Source organism: Gallus gallus, chromosome Z, assembly GCF_016699485.2.
Source record: "Gallus gallus isolate bGalGal1 chromosome Z, bGalGal1.mat.broiler.GRCg7b, whole genome shotgun sequence".
NCBI lineage: Eukaryota > Metazoa > Chordata > Aves > Galliformes > Phasianidae > Gallus > Gallus gallus.
Genome location: NC_052572.1, coordinates 41,936,629 through 41,959,984, shown reverse-complemented (window position 1 = coordinate 41,959,984; position 23,356 = coordinate 41,936,629). Strand labels below are relative to the sequence as shown.

Genomic DNA, 23,356 nt, shown 5'->3' with positions numbered 1-23,356 from the left:
AAAATGCACACATTGTTCAAAAATTCACACCAAAAAGCCCCACACCTCTTCTACTGCAGTAATACTTATAATATATATATAATAATCTATAAACTCATAATTCACTGAGATTCCAGACAAGGAACTAATTCCAGCAGAACTAATTACATGCATGTATCCAAAGGGAAATGGTCAGCAGCCTACTACACCACTTGAATGCACAAATCCATATGGCTGGATAGGATCTACTCAAGGGTGCTGATGGAGCTGGCTGAAGTGCTAAACAAGCCATTTTGAAAAATTTACCAGCAGTCTTGGCTAACTGGGAAGCTCACAATTGACTAGATATTAGCAAATGCGATGCCCATCTGCAGGAAGTGCAGGAAGGAGGACCAGGGGAATTACAGGCCTTTCAGTTTGACCTTGGTGCCAGGAAGGTCAATGAGCAGATCACCTGGATTGTCATCATATGGCACATACAGGACAATCAGGTGATCAGACCTTGTCAGCATGGATTATAAAAGGCAGGTTCTGCCTGACCAACCCGGTCTTCTACAACAACATTACTCACTTGGTACAGGGGAAAGGCTCTGGATATTGTTTACTCAGACTTCAGGAAGGACTTCCCTTCTACTGGAGAAACTCGCTGCTCATGACTTGGGTGGATGTACTGTTCACCAGGTAAAAAAACTAGTTGGATGGCTGAGTCCAAAGGGTCTTTGCGAATGGAGTTAAATCTGGTTGGTAACTGTTCACAGGTGGTGTTCTATAGGGCTCAGTATTTAAGTTAGTTTTAATACCTTTATCAATAATATTGATGAGGACATTGAGTATGCTCTCAGTATGTTTGTAGATGACACTACGTTGGGAAGGAGTGTTATCTGCTTGAGGGTAGGAAGGCTCTGCAGAGGGATCTGGATAGATTATATGAACAGTCTGCATTCAACTGCATGGCATTTAACAAGGCAAGATGCTGGATGCTGCACTTAAGTGATAGCAACCACATGCAGTGGTATACATTTTACATTTCAGGAAAAGTGATTGGAAAACTTCCTAATAGAAATGGGGGTGCTGATCAGTAGCCAACTGAACATGAGCCTGCAGTGTTCCCAGGTGGCCAAGAATGCTAATGGTGTCCTGGCCTATGTCAGAAATCGGGTGGCTAGCAGAGAAGTGATTGTCCCTCTATACTTGGCATTGGTTAGACTGCACCTTGAATATTGTGTTCAGTTTTGGACCTGTAACTACAAAAAGAATACTGACTTGTCAAAGCATGGGAAAAGAGCAACAAAGCTAATGAAAGGACTACAAAACATGACACATGAGGGGTGGCTGAGGGAACTGGGGCTATGTAGTCCGGAGAAAAGGAGGCTGAGGGAAGACCTCATTACTCTCTACAACAACCTGAGAGGAGGTTGCAGCGAAGACAGTACCAACTCTTTTCTAACTTGACAAGTGATAAGATGTGTGGCAATGGCTTTAAGTTGTGCCCTCCCTCCTTTCAAGAAGTGGTTTAGACTGGAAATCAGGAAGAATTTCTTCAGATATTGGTCAGGTATTGCCCAGGGAGGTGGTAGAATCACCATCCCTGGAAGTATTTAAGAGATGTCTGTATGTGACATGGTTTAGTGGTACACTTTCAGCGTTAGGTAGATCACTGGACTCAAGGATCTTAAAGGTCTTTTCCAACACGTTTGAAACACTAAAAAGAAAAGATATACACAAATACAAAATGCAGAATCAAGTTTTCTGTTATGCAGGGATATTCTGTGGAAGAGGTACTTTGGATCCAGCTTTCATACATTCATATGGACCAGGTAGGAATATAGAAAATAAATAATGAACCTAGATACGTTTGCAGACATAACTTCTTTATTTTTGTCCCATGCACTGAAATTCACTGAGCCTAGTATTTGAAACACTTATCTCCATCATACTGTGGTCTCTGATTTTTTTTATAATCTAACATCAGGATTGCAGAAGATGATCTGCTGCAATACAGGTATAGAACGCTGATGGGATGTTAAAAGACATAATGACAGCAGATAAGCTGGGGTGGGGGAAGTAGGGAAAGTGGAAAAAGACAAAGAATAAGCAGTGTGGAAGCAGAAAGATAGGAGAAACTGGAGACAAAGGTATGTGGGGTTACAGAGGAGGGACACAAAGAAGATAACAAGAACAAAAGAGGCTTTGTGGACTTTTTGAAGTATGATCCTTTTAATGCTATTAACCCTAATTAATGGAAAAATGAAGTTACCCAGATCTAAACATATCATTATTGCTGATCACATGGGATTTCTGAAGCCTGTATTAAAATATGGAGAGTAAGATAAATAAGATGCTCTTGGATTTACAAGAAAGTGCAATTTCAAAGCATACAATTGCTACTACTTAAAATCCAGTAGATATATACAACCCCAAAAACTGAATACTGCCAACTCTAAGATTTTGTCCTTAAATAACTGCGTACTATCCTTACATTGATACTGCTGTCTAGCATTTGTCATATCTACGGAAGCTCAGTAATTTTCAATGCTCTGTTAAAAATACCCACAGTATTATTTTATGTTATACTGTGCCATGAAAAAAAAAAAATCAGATGCAAATTTTCCACATTATAATTGCTACAGCACTAAAATTCCCCTTGAATAAAACTCAAAAACTGAGATAAATGAATTTCAAGCACAAGCTGATTGGTCTCAGTATGGTAACTGATAAATGAAATTTCAAAGTTGGTGTCACGCACAAGATCAGACTATGGATAACTGCCCTTTGTAGATTTAAAATCTATTTCCTCCTACATCTGAGGAATTATTAATCCTGCACATTTTGTCCAATATTTGTATTAGAATCATTTCAGAAAACATTGTTTCAGATGCATTAAGGCTTTCTAATTATATAAGTATACACTTACCAGAGTATCATCACTCCTAGCAACACTCATATTACTTCTGGACAAGAAGGATCTTGATAATCTTTGGCACAAGGATATCAAGCGTACTGATTGCTTTTTAAAAATAAGAAGAGAAAAGCTATATTAAAACAAAAATCAAAACAATACTTGTGATAGAATGCTATTGCAGAGCTTTTAGCAACACAAACAAGTTTGATTCCAACCTCCTTCCCATCTCCTTTTTAAGTTGCACTTGAATCTTCAACTATAATACAGATAAGCTATTCATTTGAACTAGTAGAACTATATAATATTTTTGGATTGGTACTATTTCAAAAAGCCATTCAGATACAGAGAAAAACATGGAAAGTATTTAGATGTGTGGATTTTAAAGCACGTACACACAGAAAACCTAATTGGGCACAAATTAACTGACAACATTCCCTTAAACTGTTATTGCAGTATATATATTTGTATATATATATAAACGACATATATATATATGCAGTAAGATACTCCTAGACTTACAATTTTATATTAAAGAAGAAAATTAATATTTCAGTTCAATAAACACCATAGGTATTTACCAAAGAGAAACACCGTGCTGTGGCAAAAAAAAAAAAAAAAAAAAAAAAAAAAAAGTACATGTATATCTGGATAGTTTTTATTTCTGCTCAGTGGCTTAGCAAAGTTGCTGTATTCCTGGCCTCTACTGAAATCAGTGAAACTCTTTTTCTAATATTACAAACTTCTGTTCTGTCATGCTTCACTCTCCTCATATAAAGAGTTGTCAGTCCTTGCTTAGTATCAGTGTGAACTCCCTAGTGTGCACAGAAGGAAAGAACTGTCATGAAGTGCTCCTTGCATTGATCAACAACGTCAGCTAATACCTTGCCCCATTTCTGAGAAGATTAAATGATGTTTTCTTGTAAACATACTGGCAGTGTCAGAGCAAAAACCCTCTGCAAAAGAGACTAGCTTTTCCTTCCTATTCTGCTGGGTGTTGGCATAACTTGTTGGAAGAATTAATTCTGTGAGGCCTGCGTAAAAAATGTTTGATTTATCTGTATTACTGCTGCAAAAACATGTACCTACACCTAGGAGTACCTTTCCTCTATAAACATGAGCAAGATAGATAATAACAAGAAACACCTAGACACGTAACCACTCCACACACGAGCACCTCTGTGCAGATCATTAGCAAGGAAGTCTTCTCACTATACTCAAGCTCCTACTTTATTCCAAATGACAAAGGAAAGGCATGTTTTTCTGGAGCAGGTACCATTACTGTATTTATACGTTACCAGCATTGTGAAGATTTATTGAATAACTTACTTTCCATTTTCGCCGTGCTGCAAACTTCTTGAATTTCTCCATATTCACTGCAGATGCTTTCCTACTAAGTGCTTGCTGAGTGTCTTTAGGCTGTGAGCAAAAGTAAAATATAGCTGTGAAATATCCCATAGTTAAAACCAGAACTTTCATAAAGCATCTTCCTTTAGGTAAGACTTCCACTTACAACTACTTTATTACATTGTGATAATGTTTTTATAATGTAAGCATGTATTTGAATACCCGCAATCTCATGAGGCATGCAGATGGGATTCCCTAAGAATACAGTCTAAAGAAAATCCAGATCTAATGAAATACTAAGTTGGAGTTTTTGTTTCTTTTTTTATACAACAAAAACAAAAAGCCAAAGAATGTTGATTTATCATTCTAAAGAGGAGCTTCATTTTTTATGTCCCACTGTGATGGAGGAATTGTGTATTATTTCCTAGACAAAACAGGTCTGCTAGGAGAATTTCCTGGCTGAATTTAGTCAAACTTTGTTCCAATCTCAGTGTCATTAGCTAGACACTGCTGGAACAAAAGAATAATCATATCCCACCTACCCATACAGTAAGCTCAGCCTTTGGCATTTCTCATAGGGTTAATAGGCTAATGTTAAGCACCAGTCATCAGTGAAATGTACCTAGTTTTCCAAAACATTAGTTGTGCTTGAAGTTATTTTTATTGAGAAATATGGGTAAAGGTAGTGATGAGAAGAGGTACGAAGGGATATGAGCAGTGAAGGAGGCAGAAGAAGAAAATCTGTAAAGTTAAGATTATAAAGGAACATCGTGAGGTACAAAACAATGGCTCCTGTTGCAGGAGTGGAACACGTGTCTCTGAAATGCAAACTTAGTGTTTGCTCTACTGGTTTAAAAATAACTTCAATATGATACCAGTTGTCTACTTCACACCTGTACTTGTTAAGATTAGCCCATGAAAAAGTCAGCAGAGAACAGAGAACAGTGGTATTTTTTCCAGTCAAATCTGGAGTTTGGCATATTGTGCTAGGATGCTGAACTGTGAATTAGTTCTCTGAAAAGTGGAAAGAGGTCACAGTACAATCCCAAGGCTTGAGAAATCATTGCTGCTAAAGACATTTACTATTCATAATCAGAATTTGATAGGGTATTGAAAAAAATCCATGACAGGTATTAGCGCACACTTTAAGAAGAGTGATAGGTCCACTTTCCCCCTTTCAGCCTAGAAACGCTACAATAGCTTGTCCTAAAACAATCTCTGGAAAACTGCAGGAAGCTGAGGACTGCCCCACAACTAATGCTACCTTCAGTCTAAAGAGAGAAGAAAGAAGAGAGAGGACTCTTTTATGTCTGATCTAAATAAGAAGATTAGAAGACAACAAAGGGACTGAATTGAGATAATGCATCTTTGTCAGTACAATGCTCTCTGAACTTTACCTTCTCTGGTTGAACATGCATTTTATCTTAATGGTAAGTTGCCCTTCTTGCATAAATTGCATATGTAAATGAAGTTCACAATTCACACATACTAGTTTTCATACAGATAGCCTTCAAAAGTGGTAAGATATATTTAACAATTAGACCAATTTTCAATTTGAAGTCTTTGCTAAAGAACTTAACAAGTGAAAGTGGAATAAGAAATCAAAAACATTTAAAAAACAGAATGGAGAATGAATTACACGCTCACCTTGATCCAAGGATGCAGCAAACTATCTTGAATAGTCATTCTCTTCCTATAGTAAGAGAAAAGAGTGTAGTTTCAGGTAGTAAAAAATAGAAAATACTATATAGTAAAAAAATTAACATCACAAAATATTCCATAATTTGAAATATTAGAGACATTTCAGGCTGCAACAATGTATATGCAAGAGGAACAACTCACTTTGGATCCTTGACTAGAAGTCTTCGTATAAAATCTTTAGCTAGGGCACTGGTATTACTGAAGAATTCTTCTTCAAATTCATAATTCACAGCAGACACATTTGCTAATGTTTCCTGCTTGGTTTCTCCAAGAAATGGTGATGCACCACTCAGACTGCAGAAATACAGAAACCTCCTTACATTACATGTTGAAACACAGCAGTCTAACCCTCTCAGCTCAAACAACAGTAGAAAGTGAACATTTTTTTCTTGCTTTAAGACTGGAAGTACTATTTTCAGGAAGATTTGATTTAACAGGGCAAAAGCTTCTCTGCAATTTTAGAGAATATTATCTACAGATCTGAAGACAGCTTCCCATGCAATCTCAAGGCCCATTAATGGCCATTCTAATCTATAATTATAATACTGCTTTTATGATTACTCAACTTGAAACATCTTGTGCAATCAAAATTAGTTGATTTGCACAGGCATCACCAAAATCCCAGAGAACAGATTAAAAAACTAGCAATTCTAAGAACTGCCCACAGATTTTCGTACTTACAGGATGTAAGTTATTACACCAATGCTCCTGGAATAAAGAAAAAAAAAAAAGAGGGGTGAGAGAGGGTGGAGAGAAATGGAGAAAGAGAACAAAAAATGTAAGTTTAGAACATATAAACAATCATAACATTTATTTCAAATAATATCTAGTAACTCACCACATATCTGCTTCAAGACCAAGAGGCTCATAATTTACTATTTCAGGAGCTAAAGGAGAAAATAGGTAGATCAGAATATAGCCAGTGAGGAAATCTATTTCAACCTGAGATTATATAAATCAGAGATAATAAACTAAGATGCTGACAGACTGAATAAATTTAACATATTACCAAAAGTAATGCCTCCTATTTATTTACGTGGAAATTATACCAGATACAAGGAGTGCAATAACACAGTTTGAGAGAGCAAATTCTCAGCTACAGAACACTGTTTTTCAACACATTCACAACCATTTGCTATATCATAAATGAACAAAATGCATGTCACATTTGTAAAAATCTGCACCACTGGAGGTGACCCACTGTCGCTGCTGTCACTGCTGAAGCACACCACCTATCCCTCACTGTGCTTACATCCTCTGTTACATCTCATAACATTCAGCATTACATACATAAACATTCAGCAAGTGTCAATGAATGTCAGTGGGTTCAACTTTTTCATTTCATTCAGTTTCACCTCTGCTTCACACACACACTTTCATGTCAAATGCAGCTTCATCTAAATGCCTCTCTGCTGCCATCTCTTACATTGCAACAAAACATAATGGAATATTGTCAGGAATATTAAACTTCCATTGCCATACCCCCAGCATGTGCTTCTGACATAACAGATCAATATAATAACATAGAAGGCATTACTTTTCGAGCAGCCACCATGTACACTCTATCTCAGTCAAACCAAGCTAAGCCACATTTATCATTTCACAGACTGGGAAAGAAGAGTTTTAACAACATCAAGTTTCTCACCAACAAACTCTGGTGTTCCAAAAATATTTTTGAATTCATTTCCAAAATCAATTTTGTGTGCTAACCCGAAGTCAATAATCTTGATTCGAGGCTTTGGTACATTTTTGTCCAACAACATTATGTTTTCAGGCTTTGAAAGAGAGGAAAAGAGAGAAAAAGGAGATTACATATAGGTACAGAATGTCTGATACATTCCAGTGCTCTTCAGTGTTGAGCACTTCTTGTATACTCAGCAGAAAAATCCTGCTTTTTCCTATCACAATTTAACATGATAAATATTAAATACAGCAAATCAGATTTTAATGCTGATGACAAACGGCACAAAATTCTACGCCTTGTGGATATAACAGTAGCAGTTTTCATTTGGACAGATCCTGGTGAAACACATTCTCTTCAGTAAAGATCCCAACCCCTGTGATATGATCACTGCAGTTCTGCTAGAAGCTTGCAAGAGACAAAAACTATAAATACTAGTATTTGGTCAATATTACCCCCTGCAGGAGGTTTCTTTCACAGAAAGTGAGGAAACAACAAATCAGAGAAGTGTATCTTTCTGCTTTTGGTTTTCCAAGAGAAAATTTAGGAGTGATCCAGCTTCCAGAATTTAAGGCTTGAAATCCTTTTAGAGATGAATAGCAGGTTCTGGTATTTAACAATTATCTTTTAAAATACAGCAAAGGATTATTTACAACACAGAATCACAGAATGGCTTAAGTTGGAGGGGACCTTGAAGGTCATCTACATCCAACTTTCTGACATAAGCAGGCCTGCCATCCACCAGAACAGGCTGCCCAGGGCCTCATCCAGCTTGGCCATGAATGCCTCCAGGGATGGGGCATCCACAGCTCCTCTTGGACACCCTTACCACCCTGTGAGTAAAAAATTTCATCCTAACATCTAACCTGTATTTCCCCTCTTTTAGTTTAAAGCCATTCCCCTTGTCCTATCACTATCTGGTGTGAACATGATTTGCTAAAAGATGGAACAAAGAAGAAAAAATGTCAAGACTATAATGAAATCATAGAATGGCCTACGTTTGAAGGGACTTTCGAGATCACTGAGTTCCAACACCTTAGATTGGAAAGGGCCACTCCCCTTTGTACTATCACTATCTACATGTAAAAAGTTCCTGCTTGTAAGCTCCCCTCAAGTACTGGAAGACTGCAATGAGGTATCCCCAGAGCCTTCTCTTCTCCAAGCAGAAGAAGCCCAACTCCCTCAACTTTTCCTCAAAGAAGATGCTTCAGCCCTTCTCCAGACTCACTCCAACAGCTCCGTATCTTTCTTGTGCTGAGTGCCCCAGACCTGGATGCAGTACTCCAGGTGAGGCCTCATGAGGGGGAGACAATCTCCTCTCTCTCCATGCTAGTCACTCCTCTTTTGATGTAGCCCAGGGTACTGTTGACTTTCTGGGCTGCAAGAGCACACTGCAGGCTCGTGTCCAGCTTTTCATCCACCAGGACTTCCAGTCCTTCCCCTCAGAGCTGCTCTCAATGAGTTCTTCTCCCAGTCTGTACATGTATTTAGTATCATCCCAACCTGTCTAACAATTTGCACTTGCCTTGTAGAACCTCTTCTGTTTCACACAGGCCCACTTTTCAAGCCTGTCCCGGTCCCTCTGGATGACATCCTTTCTTCCTGTTGTGTCAACTACACCACTTAGCTTGGTGTTACCAGCAAACTTGCAGACAGTACACTCTCTTCCACCGTATGTGCCATGAGTTTTTGATCTTTGGTGTAGTAAGGAAGGCAGTTAGCAGAACTGCTGCCTTGGAATTATGGAGGTCAGTCTTTGGTCTACTTAGAGACCTGGCTGACAAGATTCCCTCAATAGGTAGGTCTAAAGGGAAAGGAGTCTGTGAAAGCTGGGCCTTCTTCAAGAAGGAAATCTTGAAGATGCAGGAACAGGCTGTGGCAATGCACTTAAAACTGAGCCAAGAAAGGAAAAGAGTTTATGAGCTCTGGAAGAAGGGGCAGCCAGTTCAGGATTATACAGCTGTTGTCAAGTTGTACAGAAAACAAATTAGAGGATCAAACTCATCTAGAACTCAGTCTGGCCACTGCAGTAAAAGGCAATTAACAGCAAAAGAAGGACTAAGAAGAACTTCCATCCTTTGCTGTATGAGGGGAAACACGGTGATCAAAGATGAGGATAAGGCTGGGGTGATGATAAGATGATAATGATAAGACCTTCGTGGGGCATCCAGACCCCTGAGTTGGAAGACAGTGACAAGGAGCAGAATCAAGCTCCTGCAATCCAACGGGAAACTGTAAATGACCTTTCATATCCTTTTAACATTCACAAGCCTGTGGGGCTAGGTGGGATTCATCCAATGGTGGTCAAGGAGCTAGGAGTGCTCGCCAAGCCAAATTCAATAATTTAGAATCATAGAATCGCTCAGGTTGAAAAGACCTTAAAGATCATTGAGTCCAACCCTGACCTAATCAAACTCCTCTAACAACCCTCCGCTAAATTATGTTCCTGAGCACCACATCCAAATGGTTTTTAAACACATCCAGGGATGGTGACTCAACCACCTCCCTGCGGAGCCTATTCCAGTGCTTAACAATCCCTTCTGTAAATAAGTTTTTCCTGATATCCAGCCTAAGCTTACCCTGGTGCAACTGAAGGCCATTTCTCTTCATCCTGTCACCTGTCACCAGTGAGAAGAGACCAATCCCACTCTCGCTGTAAGCACCTTTCAGATATTGGAAGAGAGCAATAACGTCTCCCCTCTGTCTCTTTTTCCCCCGACTAAACAGCCTCAGTTCTTCCAGCCTCTCCTCATGGGGCATATTCTCCAAGCCCTTCACAAGCCTTGTTGCCCTTCTCTGGACCTGCTCCAGCACCTCACTGTCCCTTCTGTACTGAGGTGCCCAAAACTGAACACAGAACTCGAGGTGAGGCTTCACCAGTGCTGAGTACAGGAGCAGGGTGACTTCTCTAGTCCTGCTCACCACACCACTCCTGATACAAGTCAGGATGCCATTGACCTTCTTGGCCACCTGGGCACACTGCTGGCTCATATTCAGCCAACTGTCCATCAGTACACCAAGGTCCCTTTCCATCAGGTAGCTTTCCAGCCACTTCTCCCCAAGCCTGTAGGGTTGCCTGGGGTTGTTGTGACCAAAACGCAGGACCCAATACTTGGCTCTATTGAAACTCATACAGTTAACCTTGGAGCATCGATCCAGTCTATCTAGGTCCCTCTGTAGTGCCTTTCTTCCCTCCCAACTTGGTGTCGTCTGCAAACTTACTGAGGATGCACTCAATTCCCTCATCAAGATCATTAATAAAGATGGTATATAGAAGCAGTCCCAGTACCAAGCCCTGGAGGACACCACTCGTGTCCAGCTGCCAACTGGATTTAACTCCATTTACCACAAGACTTTGGGCCCTGCCATCCAGCCAGTGTTTCACCCAGAGAAGCATACTCCCATCTAAATCATGGGCAGCCAGCTTCTCCACGAGAACATTGTGGGGGACAGTGTCAAAGGCTTTACTGAAGTCCAGGTAGACGACACTGACAGCCTTACCTTCATCCACTAAGCGGGTCACCTTGTCATAGAATGAAATTAGGTTTGTCAAATAGGATCTACCATTCACATACCCAGTCTGACTGGGCCTGATCCCGTGGTTGACCTTTAACTGGTCCATGATGGCTCCCAAGATCATCCATTCCATAGCCTTCCCGGGCACCGAGGTGAGATTGACAGGTCTGTAGCTATGAGGATCATCTTTCCGGCCCCTTCTGAAGATGGGCGTCACATTTGCCAGTCTCTAGTCTACTGGGACATCCCTGGTTAGCTGAAGAATGATGGAAAGTGGCTTGGCAACCATATCCACCAACTCCCTCAGCACTCTAGGGTACAATCCATCCAGCCCCATGGACTTGTGAGTGTCCAGCTTTTGGAGCAGGTCCCAAACCAGCTCATTGTCAATCATGCATGTCCTATTCTGTATCCCATCATCCCTGTCTACCAGCGCAGGGGGCTGTGTTCCCAGGGAGCAGCTAGTCTTACTATTAAAGACTATTTTCCTGGAGAAACTGACTGCTCGTGGTTTGTATAGTAGTACAGGTTGCTTGGTGAAGAATGAACTGGATAGCTGGGATCAAAGACTCATGATAAACAGAGTTTTTTCAGGTGACAAGTGGTAGGATGTGAGGAAAAGTTGCACTACAGGAAGTTCAGATAGGATATTGGGAAGCATTTCTTCCTGGAGAAGGTAGTGATTAGAATGCACTGCTCAGGGACACGGTACAGACCTCTCCTTGGAGGTGCTTAAAGAGATGCACGGACCACATGCAGACATGGTCCAGTAATGAGACTCCACAGGTCATGCTGATGGTTGGATCTGGTGATCCTGATGGTCTTTTCAAACCTAAATGATTCTATATGCTAGCCCACTCTGAGGAATTCTGAGAGCTATGCCATACTGCTCACACTGTAAAAAAGGGCATCTATAACAGATAAGAACAGCTCTGGCCCATCAGCCTTCTATTATCTCTCTTTTTCAATAACAAGGGTTGATATACGGGGCTGATAAATCACTTCCAAAATTTATTTTCTTTTTTTCCCCTCTACATTTCTATTACATACATCTCTTGTTCTTTTAATTCATACATTCTTGTATCAAGTGAAAGGATGTTTTGCTTTATTGCAGATACACTGACAAAAAAAAAAATCAGGTTGGAAGACATTAAAAACATATTCTTACTACATTTGTAACTCTTGCTGACTATCATACAAAGACAAAAATATATTACCGTAGGTAATAGGGATGAGATTGGAACAGGTACGCTTATACTGAAAAAACAGTCCTTGCCCTAACTCACCTCCAGAAGACAGCAATTCCTTTCAGAACTGCACTGCAGTATAATCATTATGACTCTTCTTCCTTTTAGAAATACAGCTGCTTACTGTAGCAGACATAAAATGTTCAGCTGCCTATCTATCATACAATCTTAAATCAGAAGATATTCTGAAATGGAAACATTAAAAAAGCAGTAACCAAGCTGAGACTAAAAAGACCTCTTTGCATTACTAACAGGATGCAATTAACTGCACTTCTTAAAAAAAAAAAAATCCCACCAGAATAAACCCTTCCCCAACATCCTCCAAAACAGAAATAATCTATTCTATCTGATCTATAAGAATCATTGTTCTCTATTCTGTAGTTCCATTTTAGTACTTATATATAACATTCTCATGAACATACAGTGTATACACTGCAGAAGTGTATAAGCAGAAAGAATGAAGTTGATAAAAGGCATCCCATTCAGGATGTTTTATCCAGATCCAGTTCACATTTCGTAGAATACTAATCACAGTCTTTATTTCAAGATCTCCTTCCTCAGAATGGTTTCATTTTGTTAGAAGTTACAATTTTCCATGAAGAAACTTGTATTAAACACAAATGAGAACTATTTATTGATCAGTAATTTCTTTCCATTGGCTGATATTTTCCCTGTCTATATATGCAAGCAAAACAAAAGTACAGCCAAGATCTGTACGATGGCAGATTTCTAGTTAACGTTACAAAAGAATCATAGAAACACAGAATGGTTTGGTTGGAAAGAACCCTTAAGACCATCTAGTTCCAACCACCCTGCTACAGGCAGGGAGATCTCCCTCTATGCCAGGTTGCACAAAGCCCCATTGAGCCTGGCCTTGAATGCTTAAAGGGAAGGGGCATTCACAGCCTCACTGGGCAACCTGTTCCTGTGTCTCACTACCCTCAAAGTAAAGAATTTCTTCATAATATTTAGTCTAAATCTACCTCTTCCAGTTTCAAACCATTTCCCCTCATCCTGTTCCTATCTGCCCTTAGAAAAAGTCCCTCCTGAGCTTTCCTGTAGGCCCCCTGCAGGTACTGGTAGGCCATTATAAGGTTTTCCCAGAGCCCTCTCTTCTCTAGGTTGAAGAGTCCCAGCTATCTCAGCCTGTCCTCACAGGGGAGGTGCTCCAGCCCTCTGATCATTTCTGTGGCCCTCCTCTGTGTCCCCTCCAACAGTTTGATGTCCTTCTTGTGTTGGGGGCCCCAGAACTGGACACAATACTCCAGGTGGGGTCTCACAAGAGCACAGCAGAGGGGCAGAATCACCTCCCTCAACCTGCTAATCACACTTCTCTTGATGCAATCCAGGATACGGTTGGCCTTTTGTGTAGCAAGTGCATATTGTCAGCCCATGTTGAATCTTTCACCAACTGACACCCTCAAATCCTTCTCCTCAGAGCTGCTCTCAAGCCATTCTCAGCCCAACCTGTATCTGTGCTTGGGATTGCCCTGAACCAGGTTCTTGCAGGACCTTGCACTTGGCCTTACTGAACTTTGTGAGGTTGACATGAGCCCACCTCTCAAGCCTGTCCAGGTCCCTCTGGATAGCATCCCTTCCCTCAAGCATGTTAACTGCACCACTCAGCTTGGTGTCACCTGCAAACTTGCTGAGGGTGCACTCGATCCCATGGTCCATGTCACCTACAAAGATGTTAAATAACACTGGTCCCAGCACTGATTCCTGAGGAGCACCACTCCTCACCAGTTTCCACTCGGACACTGAGCCACTGACCACAACTCTGTGAGTTGTCCATCCATCAAATATATTTTTCTCCAGTTTGGTGACCATGATGTTGGGCAGGACAGTATCAAATGGCTTGCAAAAGTCCAAGTAGAGGATATCAGTTGCTCTTCTTTTATCCACTAATGCTATAACTCCATCATAAAAGGCCACTGAGTTTGTCAGGCATGACTTGTGCTTGGTGATGCCATGTTGGTTACCACCAATCACCTCGTCTTTATTTTCCATGTGCCTTAGTAGCGCGTTCAGGAGGACCTGCTCCGTGATTTTGCCAGGCACAGAGATGAGACTGACTGGTTGGTAGTTCTCTGGATTTTCTTCTTTTCTCTTCCTGAAAATGGGGGTTATGTTTCCCCTTTTCTAGTCAGTGGGAACTTCACCAGACTGCCATGACTTTTCAAATACGATGTATAGCAGCTTGACGAATTCATCTGCCAGTTCCCTCAGAACCTGCGGATGGATTTCATTGGGTCCCATGGACTTCTGCACTTTCATGTTCTTTAGATGGTCTTGAACCTGATCTTCACTTACAGGAGGAAGATCTTACTTCTTCCAGCTCTTACCTTTGCTTTCTGCAGCTGGGGTGGTGTGGCTTAGAGCACTTGCTGGTGAAGACTGAGGCAAAGTAGTCACTGAGCACCTTAGCTTTCTCTGTATCCCTCATGATCAGGTCTCCAGTTTCCTTCCAGAGAAGGCTTACATCTTCCCTGGCCTTGCTTTTATCACTTATATACCTGTAGAATTTGTTCTTGCTCCCCTTAATGTCCCTGGCTAGATTTAATTCTGTCTGGGTTTTAGCTTTCCTAATCTCACCCCTGGCTGCTCAGACAACTCCTCTGTAGTCCTCCCAGGTAACCTGTTCCTGCTTCCACTCCCCACAGACTTTCTTTTTGAGCTTAAGTAAGTTCAGGCGCAACTTGTTGATTCATGGAAGCCTCCTGGAGTTCTTGCTTGTCTTCCTTTTTCCCAGGATGCACTGCTTCTGGGCTTAGAGGAGATGGTCCATGAGTACTGACCAGCTTTCTTTGGCCCCTTGTCCCTCCAGGGCTTCATCCCATGTAACCCTGCCAAGTAGTTCCCTGAAGAGATCCAAGCCTGCTCTCCTCAAGTTCAGAGTGGCAAGTTTGCTACACACCCTCTTTCATACTCCAAGGACCTTGAACTCCGCTATTTTGTGGGCAGTGCAGCCAAGGCTGCCCTTGAGCTTCACGTTACTCACCAGCCCCTCTTCACTGGTGAGGACAAGGTCCAGCATAGCACCTTTTCTCGTGGGTTCCTGTACCACTTGGAAGAGGAAGCTACTATCAACACATTCCAGGAACCTCTTTGGTTTCTGGTGCCCTGCTGTGTTGTTCCTCCAACAGGTACTGGGGTGACTGAAGTTCACTATGAAGACCATGTTTAGTGAATGTGAAGCTGCTCCTATCTGCTATAGAGAGCCTCATCTACTCAGTCTTCCTGTTCAGGAAGCCTGTAGCAGACTCCCACTATGATGTCTCCCTTCCTTGCCTTTCCCTTAACCCCAACCCATAAGCTCTCTGTCAGCTCCTCATCTACCCCCAGGTGGAGCTCTATGGACTCCAGCTGGTCAAAAATGTAGTGGGCAACACCTCCTCCCCTTTTCCCCTGCCTGTCTTTCCTAAAGAGTTTATACCCATCCATTCCACCATGTCTCAGTGATGCCAATGACATCACAGCCCTGTAGGCATGCACATGCCTGCAACTATTCTTGCTTGTTCCCTATGCTCCATGTATTAGTGTTGGGCATTTGAGTTGGGCTCCCATTGAGGCTGATTTACCAACTAGAACTCCCTTATCTTTCACCTTAGGTGCTGTCTTACTGGCTTGTGATCCAACTGCAAGCCCAGGGCACCCATTACCATCATCAACCTCGAAGTGGGATGATTCTGAAGATACCCTCTCTCAGCAACTCTAGTTTAAGCCCTTCTGATTAAATTGGAAAGCTTGTTGCCAAAGATGGTCTTCCCCTTCTCTGAGAGATGAACCCCATCTTCCCACAGTAGACCAGATTTCTCAAAACTAGTTTCATGACATAAATAGCTGAAGCTCCATTCATGACACCACTAGCCCTGTTCATGACACAAGACTTTAATGGCTATTGCTCACAGTTGTGTGCATTCTTATCTGCTCAACATACCTTTAGATCAAAGTGGGCAATTTGAAGAGAATGGAGATACTGAACACCATTAAGTATTTGCTTGAGAAATTCTGTGGCTTCCTCCTCTGTAAGGGACTCTTTTTCAGCCAAGAAGTCGAAGAGTTCTCCACCTGCAACACTGGGAAAATGGATGTAGAGTTATTGCCAAGCTTGTTTTAACCTACAGGCTCCTTTTAGCACAGCTATTATCAGACCAACCTCAGAAAGCATCCAGAAACTTATAAATTGTCAGCGTCAAAGTAGAAGATTGAAAATACTTAATTCAATATCCAAAATATTGATTACCCCCTACTTCCCCTGAAGAGGAGAGATTACAATAGAAAAAGTTGTTTTTTTTAAAGAAAAAAAAAGGTTGGAACAACTAAACATACATACATTTACAGGTGGCTGTATCTAAATTTAAGTGAACAAAAACCCACATAGTCAAAAAACATTGAATAGCTAAAAAATAAAGCTTGTCTTTGCTCATACACTCAAATAACATCAGATTTTGTTTGGTTGTATTTTATTGGAAAATACAAAATTCAAAACTTTCTTTGTAATAGTTATTAGTACTGTTTTTTAAATTATTCTTTAAAAACTGAATTAATGAACATAACTTCCCCAAAGTGTTAAATGCTTTAAAGACATAGTGTATTCTCTGAAATAGTGTTATTGCACTCAGCATGCATGTTATATTTCTACTCTAATGTACTACAAACTTCTCTAACAAGGAAAATCTATAACTGCTCTTAAGACAATTTAGTTCGCACTCTGGGCTGCAAGGGTACGCTGCTGGCTTATGTCCAGCTTGCCACCCACCAGTACCCCCAAGTACCAGTACTCCTTTTCAGCAGGGCGGTGGTCTATCTTTTCATCCTCCAGCTTGTACTGATAGTGGACAATGCAATGAGCCAGTTGTAAGATCTTGTAGTTGGATTTGTTGAACCTCATGAGGCTCTCCTGGGCCCACTTGAACCCCTTTAAGTCTTTTTAGATGGCATTCAGTCTCTCAGGTGTGTGACTGCACCATGCAGCTTGTCATCCACAAACTTGTAGAGTGTACTTGATCTCACTGTCAATGTCACTGATGAAGATACTAAAAAGTGTTGGCCCCAGTACTGAACCCTGAAGGACACCGCTCATCACTGATCTCCATTCAAACATGAGACAACGATCACTAGCAAATGCTGGTTATGATCTTGCAATTAGTTCCTTGTCCAATGAACAGTCCACTCATAAAATCTGTATCTTTCCAGTTTGGAGAGAAGGATTGTAAGAGGTCATTCTTTTATGCCATTGCGTCAAAGCTTGCGGAGGGACACAGATGAACAAGTTCAAGCAAGTCCTGACCAAGGACTGGGAAATCCTTTGTCTGAAGGGACAATAGATGGACAAGGCCAGGGGCAATGAAAGAGAGATAAGTGGCAGCTAAACGGCCAGGAAACAGTCTTTTGTGTGGACTTATCTCAAGGGAGACAGCCATCTCAGGGGGTGCTCACATGACTCTTACCCAAGCGCCCAGGAATGTCACGTAGGCAGGGAAGAAGGAGGATAAAAGAGGGTCCAACAACCATGAAGGTACGGTTTCTGACTACAGATCCCTCATGAAGAAAGGGTTTCTGACTACAGATCCCTCACGACCTGCTCTGCTCCCTCCTGGACTTGCTCTGTGCTCTACCTGCTTGCTGCCTAAGGATGGCCCCCCTGCTGCTGCTCTCCCCCTGAGAAGGTGTCTGCCATCAGATCTCTCACTACAAAAGGCCTGCATGCTGACGGACTCTCCAGGGCCTGCTACCGGAGACCTGCTGCTTCCTCCCGGACTTCTTCCTGGACCTACTCGGTACCTGCACCTTCTTGCTGCCTAAGATCGGCCACGCTGCTGCTGGTCTCCCCCTGCACTTTTGCCTCAGACTGTTGGAATGTCATGCAACGGGACTACTGACAGATCCAGGTGGTGACTATCCCTGCTTTATGCAATTCTTGCTTCTTCCTATCTTTTCTATCACTCACCTTCCCTTCCCCATCACCCCAATCTGTAACAGTGTTCATCCTCCCCTTCCCCATCTCCCTTATTAAGATTTGTAATAAACTGGTTGGACCAACATCTGGATCATTGTTTCTTAATCTCACGCCGGGTATACATATTTCAAAGAACCTCCTCTCCCTCCTATAAATTGGAGCGAGACAAGGCCGCTTTGGAGGATTGTGTCAAGGGCCTTACTGAAGTTCAAACAGACAACATCAGTGGATCTTCCCTTGTCCACTGACATAGTTTCAGCTTCACAGAAGGCCACCATGTTGATCAGGCAGGACTTGCTCTTGGGGAAGCCATGCTGGTTGTCTTGCATCATCTTCTACTTTTCCATGTGCCTCAGCATAGCTTCCAGGAGTAGGAGGATCTGCTCTGTGGTCTTCCCTGGCACAGAAGTAAGGCTGACAGGTCAGTAGTTCCCTTCGTCATCCTTTCTACCCTTCTCTAAAATGGGTGTGATATTGCCTTTTTTCCAGTTCATCAAAGACTTCACCTGATTGCCATGACTTTTAAAATATCCTTGGTAGTGGCTTGGTGACTACGTCAGAAAATTCTCTCAGGACTCTGAGATGCCTCTCATAATAACCCATATACTCAAGAATGTTCAGGTTCCTCTGGTGGTCATGAACCTGATCTTCACTTACAGCAGGAGAGGCACTGTTTCCAAAACCCCACCATCTGATTCTATCTGCTCGAATGATGCGTAAAGAGCACTTGCCAGTGAATGGAGATGTAAAAAAAATTGTTAACTGCCTCAGCCTTCTCCATGCATGCTCTTAACAGTCCGCCTGTATAGCTCACTAGGTGGGGAGTATACACCCTCCTCAGCCTTCCTTTTCTGGTTGATGTACCTGTAGAAGCCTTTCTTTTTCTTGCTACCTCTGCCAAGTCCAGTTCCAGTTGGGCACTAGCCTTCTTCCTGACTACATCCCTACACAAGGTAGCAGCATCAGGTTACCTGTCCCTATCTTCACTGCCTGTGCATTTTCTTCTTCCTCTCCAATTTGACCAGTAAGTCCTGGTTCAGCCACACTGGTCTCCTTTCCTGCCTTCCTATGCTGGGGATGGAGAGCTCTTCTGCAACAAGGAAAGTTGCTTTAAAGATCTGCCAGTTCTGCTCTGCTCCCTCATCCTTGAGAACAGATTTCCAGAGGAGTTTTGTCGACTTTACTCCCCGAGGAGCTGGAATTTGTCTTCCCTAAAATTCAGCATCTTGATTTTACTCTTTGTCTGTCCCATATCCCCCAGTGTGAACTTCACCATTGCATGAAGTGAACAAAAAACAAGATTCACAACTTTTCTTAAAAAACAATCGAGCTCTCTTCAGTTTAAGGACACTTACCGAGGTAACTTGCCACTCTACAACTGTTTTTTCCTGTTTCTAAAAACAGCAATATGACTCAGAAAGGTGTTAGAGACAGCAAAGAAAGTCACATTATCCCTTGTATTTTGCACAATACTGATAATTTAAAAATTATATGTATACATAACAGAAACCACAACCTAATTTATAACTGTCTTTCTGCAGGGAAAAAATGATCCGTTCATGATTTAAAGTTCTGATTATGAAAAACAATGGGATTAACATATAACAATAGCTAAACAGTCCGGGCAAGTTTCTGGAAATACATTCAACTTGCTTTATCATGTACTTTTCAAGAGACTTAATCTGCATTATTGTAATGCAAATTGCATGAAAAGTGTATTTTAATGAGTTCTTGGAGCCTTCACTGAGCTGCCTAGAAGACAATAAGAGTATTGTTTTGGGTATTATTTGGGGTGTTGCAATATTTTCCTCATGAAAACAATTATTAAAACAAGTGCAAAACAAAATGCAAGAATTACAGACTGGAAGGAAGAGAGGTCAGTTTAATAATTTTTTTTTTGTTTCAGAAACATTAAAATGAAATTGCTGCAGATTAAATACAGTTCATTAGCTTATGCAGGCTGGTCAGAAAGATCTTACAAAGGCATGCATATGCATATTTCCTCATTCTTTGCTTTTGTCTGAATTAAAGTAAAAGGTTTCAGAGAGCTTAATAATGCAGGTATTGTTTCTCAGCTTCCTTCTAATGCTTATCAGAAGAATGCTTACTCTGTTACCTTACTGCTGACCCTGGTCAGGTCTGATATTAAACACTATCACCATAGGTACACAGAAAATCATTGCATCATTACAAGGTAATTGTTTTAAAACAACTCATAGAGTGTTAATGTATGTCTGCACTCAACATGCTTTACAAACTAAGTTTTAATTCTGCAATTCATTTACTGGCTCACAGTTCCATTTATCAGTGGAATCTACTCTCACAAATTTTATAATCATTTCATATACCTAGATTCACACTGGATGATCTTGAGTGGACTTCCAAATATTACAGATTAAGAAACTGCTTTAAAAAAAAGCCAGTATAAGACACTGGCTGTCAAACCTATGTCAGTCCTCACAAATCTAAAATGCTGTCAGGTTTTCAAATCTAGTCCTGTGCTTCAGCCAGGATAATGTGTTCCCATACTAAATAAACACAGTGTAAGCTATTATCCTATGTTTAACTTTAGAGTTAGCAAGCCAAAACTGTAACAAAAGAAAACCCTACTGCACCAAAATACCTGCACAGTCTTATCTGCTGCATGGCAGCAGTCTCAATCTAGAGGAGAGGCAGACCATTCAAACCCTAAGACTGACCTTTTAAAACTTCAGCCTCTCCCAAGAACACCGGCTCCACTGCCATCACAGTGACCCAGCATTGCTTCTCATGTACCAAAAACAAGTTAGGTTTGAGACTGCTGGTAAATGAATGCCCTGTTTAAATCTAGCTGAAACCAGATCACTAGATGGGCTTCCTTGTTTTTCCAAAGGAAGGCTGACAAGATATTTTTGCAGCTCACATATTTCTCTCTGGGAACTGAAACAGATCACACCTACAGAAAAAAAGACTTCTAGACAGTGCTGTTTCAAGTTGTCAGGTCACCTCAACTAGGAAACATCGCTACCCAGCAGACCTTGGAGGAAGTCATTACAGGAACTGACACAGGGAACTTAGAACCAATTAACCTTCAAAGTCAGTGTGGCCACCACATGATGACTCAGTCGCATGCAGGGTTGATCACACTGCTTATATGATAATATTGCCTAAATGATAATTAATGATTATCTAAAGATTTCTCATAAAGTTAAAGAAAACAGAACATAAAATGCTAAGCCCTTGTTTCAAGCAACTTAACCCAAGTTTAAGCTTAATAGATTTAATCAACCTTAGATTTTAAAATAATGTAAAGTAGAAAAGCTAAAATCCAGAATCAGTCTATTCCCATTTTTAAAGCAGATTTAATTTGGGAAGTTAATTGAATTACTTTCTATTACAGGGATCAGTGTTCTTTCCTAATCCAAAAATCTGTGTTATCAACTTGCAGAAGAAATGCTCTCTTCAGTGAAGTCCGTGGTTTTCTGTGGTCAACTGTCTCTCCTATGACTACTTGAATTTTTTGGAAATGTAAGTTTTCTGTCCAAGACTAGAGTAAAATATTGTTACTTCCATTTTATTTAAGGGTTTTAGTACCCATTTATCAGCTTTTATGAACTATATAGTTTCCAAGTCACTCCTCTTAAGTAAAAAGCGTGCCAAATATTTTGAAAGGGCAGTTCAAGGATACTGCATTCTTTTTTTTGTACCCTACCTCCACCACACTATCATACCTGTAGGAAAAAAACAAGTTAGAGGTAAATTTAACAAAAATATCAAGGTTATTTTAGTCAAAATACAATTAAAGAAACTGTGCTGACTTCAAACCTCAGCAGAAGTCAAGCTATTTTAAGCACAGTAAGTTAATTCTGATGAGATGCAAGAGAGATTATAGAGTTCATTGTTACTTGTACTTATTTTTTTGATAAACAACACAAGATGTCATTAAAATTTTATACATGGATCTATCATCCACTCTTTGTTCTGTTCGGTTTTGGTAAATATTATAGAGGCACCAAGAAGGTGGCAAGAATGGCTTGGTTGGAAAGGACCGTAAAGATCATCTGGTTCTAACCCCCTGCCGCAAGGAGGGCTGTCAACCACGAGATCATGCACTAGATCAGGCTGCCCAGAGCCCCATGCGACCTGACCCTGAACACATCTTGGGATGGGGCATCCACAACCTCTCTGGGCAGCCTGTTCCAGCACCTCACCACCCTCTCTGTGAAAAACTTCCCTGACATCCAACCTAAATCTCCTCTCCTATAGTTTAAAAACATTTCCCCTTGTCCTATCTCTACCTACTCATGTAAGTTGATATCCCTCATGTTTATAATCTCCTTTTAAATACTGGAAGGCCATAATGAGATTTCCCTGGAACCTTCTCAAGACTGAACAAGCCCAGTTCCCTTGGACTTTATTTTAAAGGAAGTACACAGGAACTAACTTTTGAAAAGCACAAGTCTTTTTACATAATGTTCAGTGCAAGTAATAAAATTCCTCTCCTTCTGAGCTGAGATTTTAAAACCATTCTTCTTGTTTTCTGAATTTTATAAACAGATTTTCAACATTCAGCAATACATTACAAGAATTTAGACTCTTAAATTAAAATTCCTAATGCTCTCCATCCATTTCTATGCTCAACATCACATTTGAGAAATCATGGCTGTTGGGTGAAAACTCTGGTGAGTGGAAAAAGGGAAACATTACTCCCATTTTTAAGAAATGGAGAAAGGATGACTCAGGGAACTACAGGCCAGTGAGCCTCACCTCTGTGCCTGGGAAGATCATGGAGCAGATCCTCCTGGTTACCATCTTAAGGCACATATGAGACAAAGAGGTGATCTGAGACACCCAGCATGGCTCCACCAAGGGCAGATTGTGCCTGACCAATCTGTGGCCTTCTATGATTGAGTGATGGCATTGGTGAACAGGGGAAGGGAGATGGATGTCATCTACCTGAATTTCTACAAAGCCTCTGACATGGTCCCTCACCACATCCTTCTCTCTGAATTGGAGGGGCATGGATTTGAAAGATGGACTGTTTG

At 41.1% G+C, this 23,356-nt stretch overlaps 1 protein-coding gene across 8 annotated transcripts in view; it reads right to left on the bottom strand.

Annotated features, from left to right (window-relative positions):
- Positions 1–23,356, bottom strand: part of DAPK1 (death-associated protein kinase 1) — a 98,348-nt gene that overhangs the window by 29,857 nt on the left and 45,135 nt on the right. For all 8 annotated transcript variants that reach the window (XM_015280319.3, XM_015280320.4, XM_040655635.2 and 5 more), the window contains 8 exons: positions 16,311–16,449; positions 7,572–7,701; positions 6,765–6,813; positions 6,608–6,634; positions 6,068–6,220; positions 5,873–5,918; positions 4,208–4,297; positions 2,894–2,986 (listed from right to left, as the gene is read on the bottom strand). In XM_015280319.3, the coding sequence (XP_015135805.1) occupies positions 2,894–2,986; positions 4,208–4,297; positions 5,873–5,918; positions 6,068–6,220; positions 6,608–6,634; positions 6,765–6,813; positions 7,572–7,701; positions 16,311–16,449 (727 nt within the window). The remainder of the gene's footprint in view (positions 1–2,893; positions 2,987–4,207; positions 4,298–5,872; positions 5,919–6,067; positions 6,221–6,607; positions 6,635–6,764; positions 6,814–7,571; positions 7,702–16,310; positions 16,450–23,356) is intronic.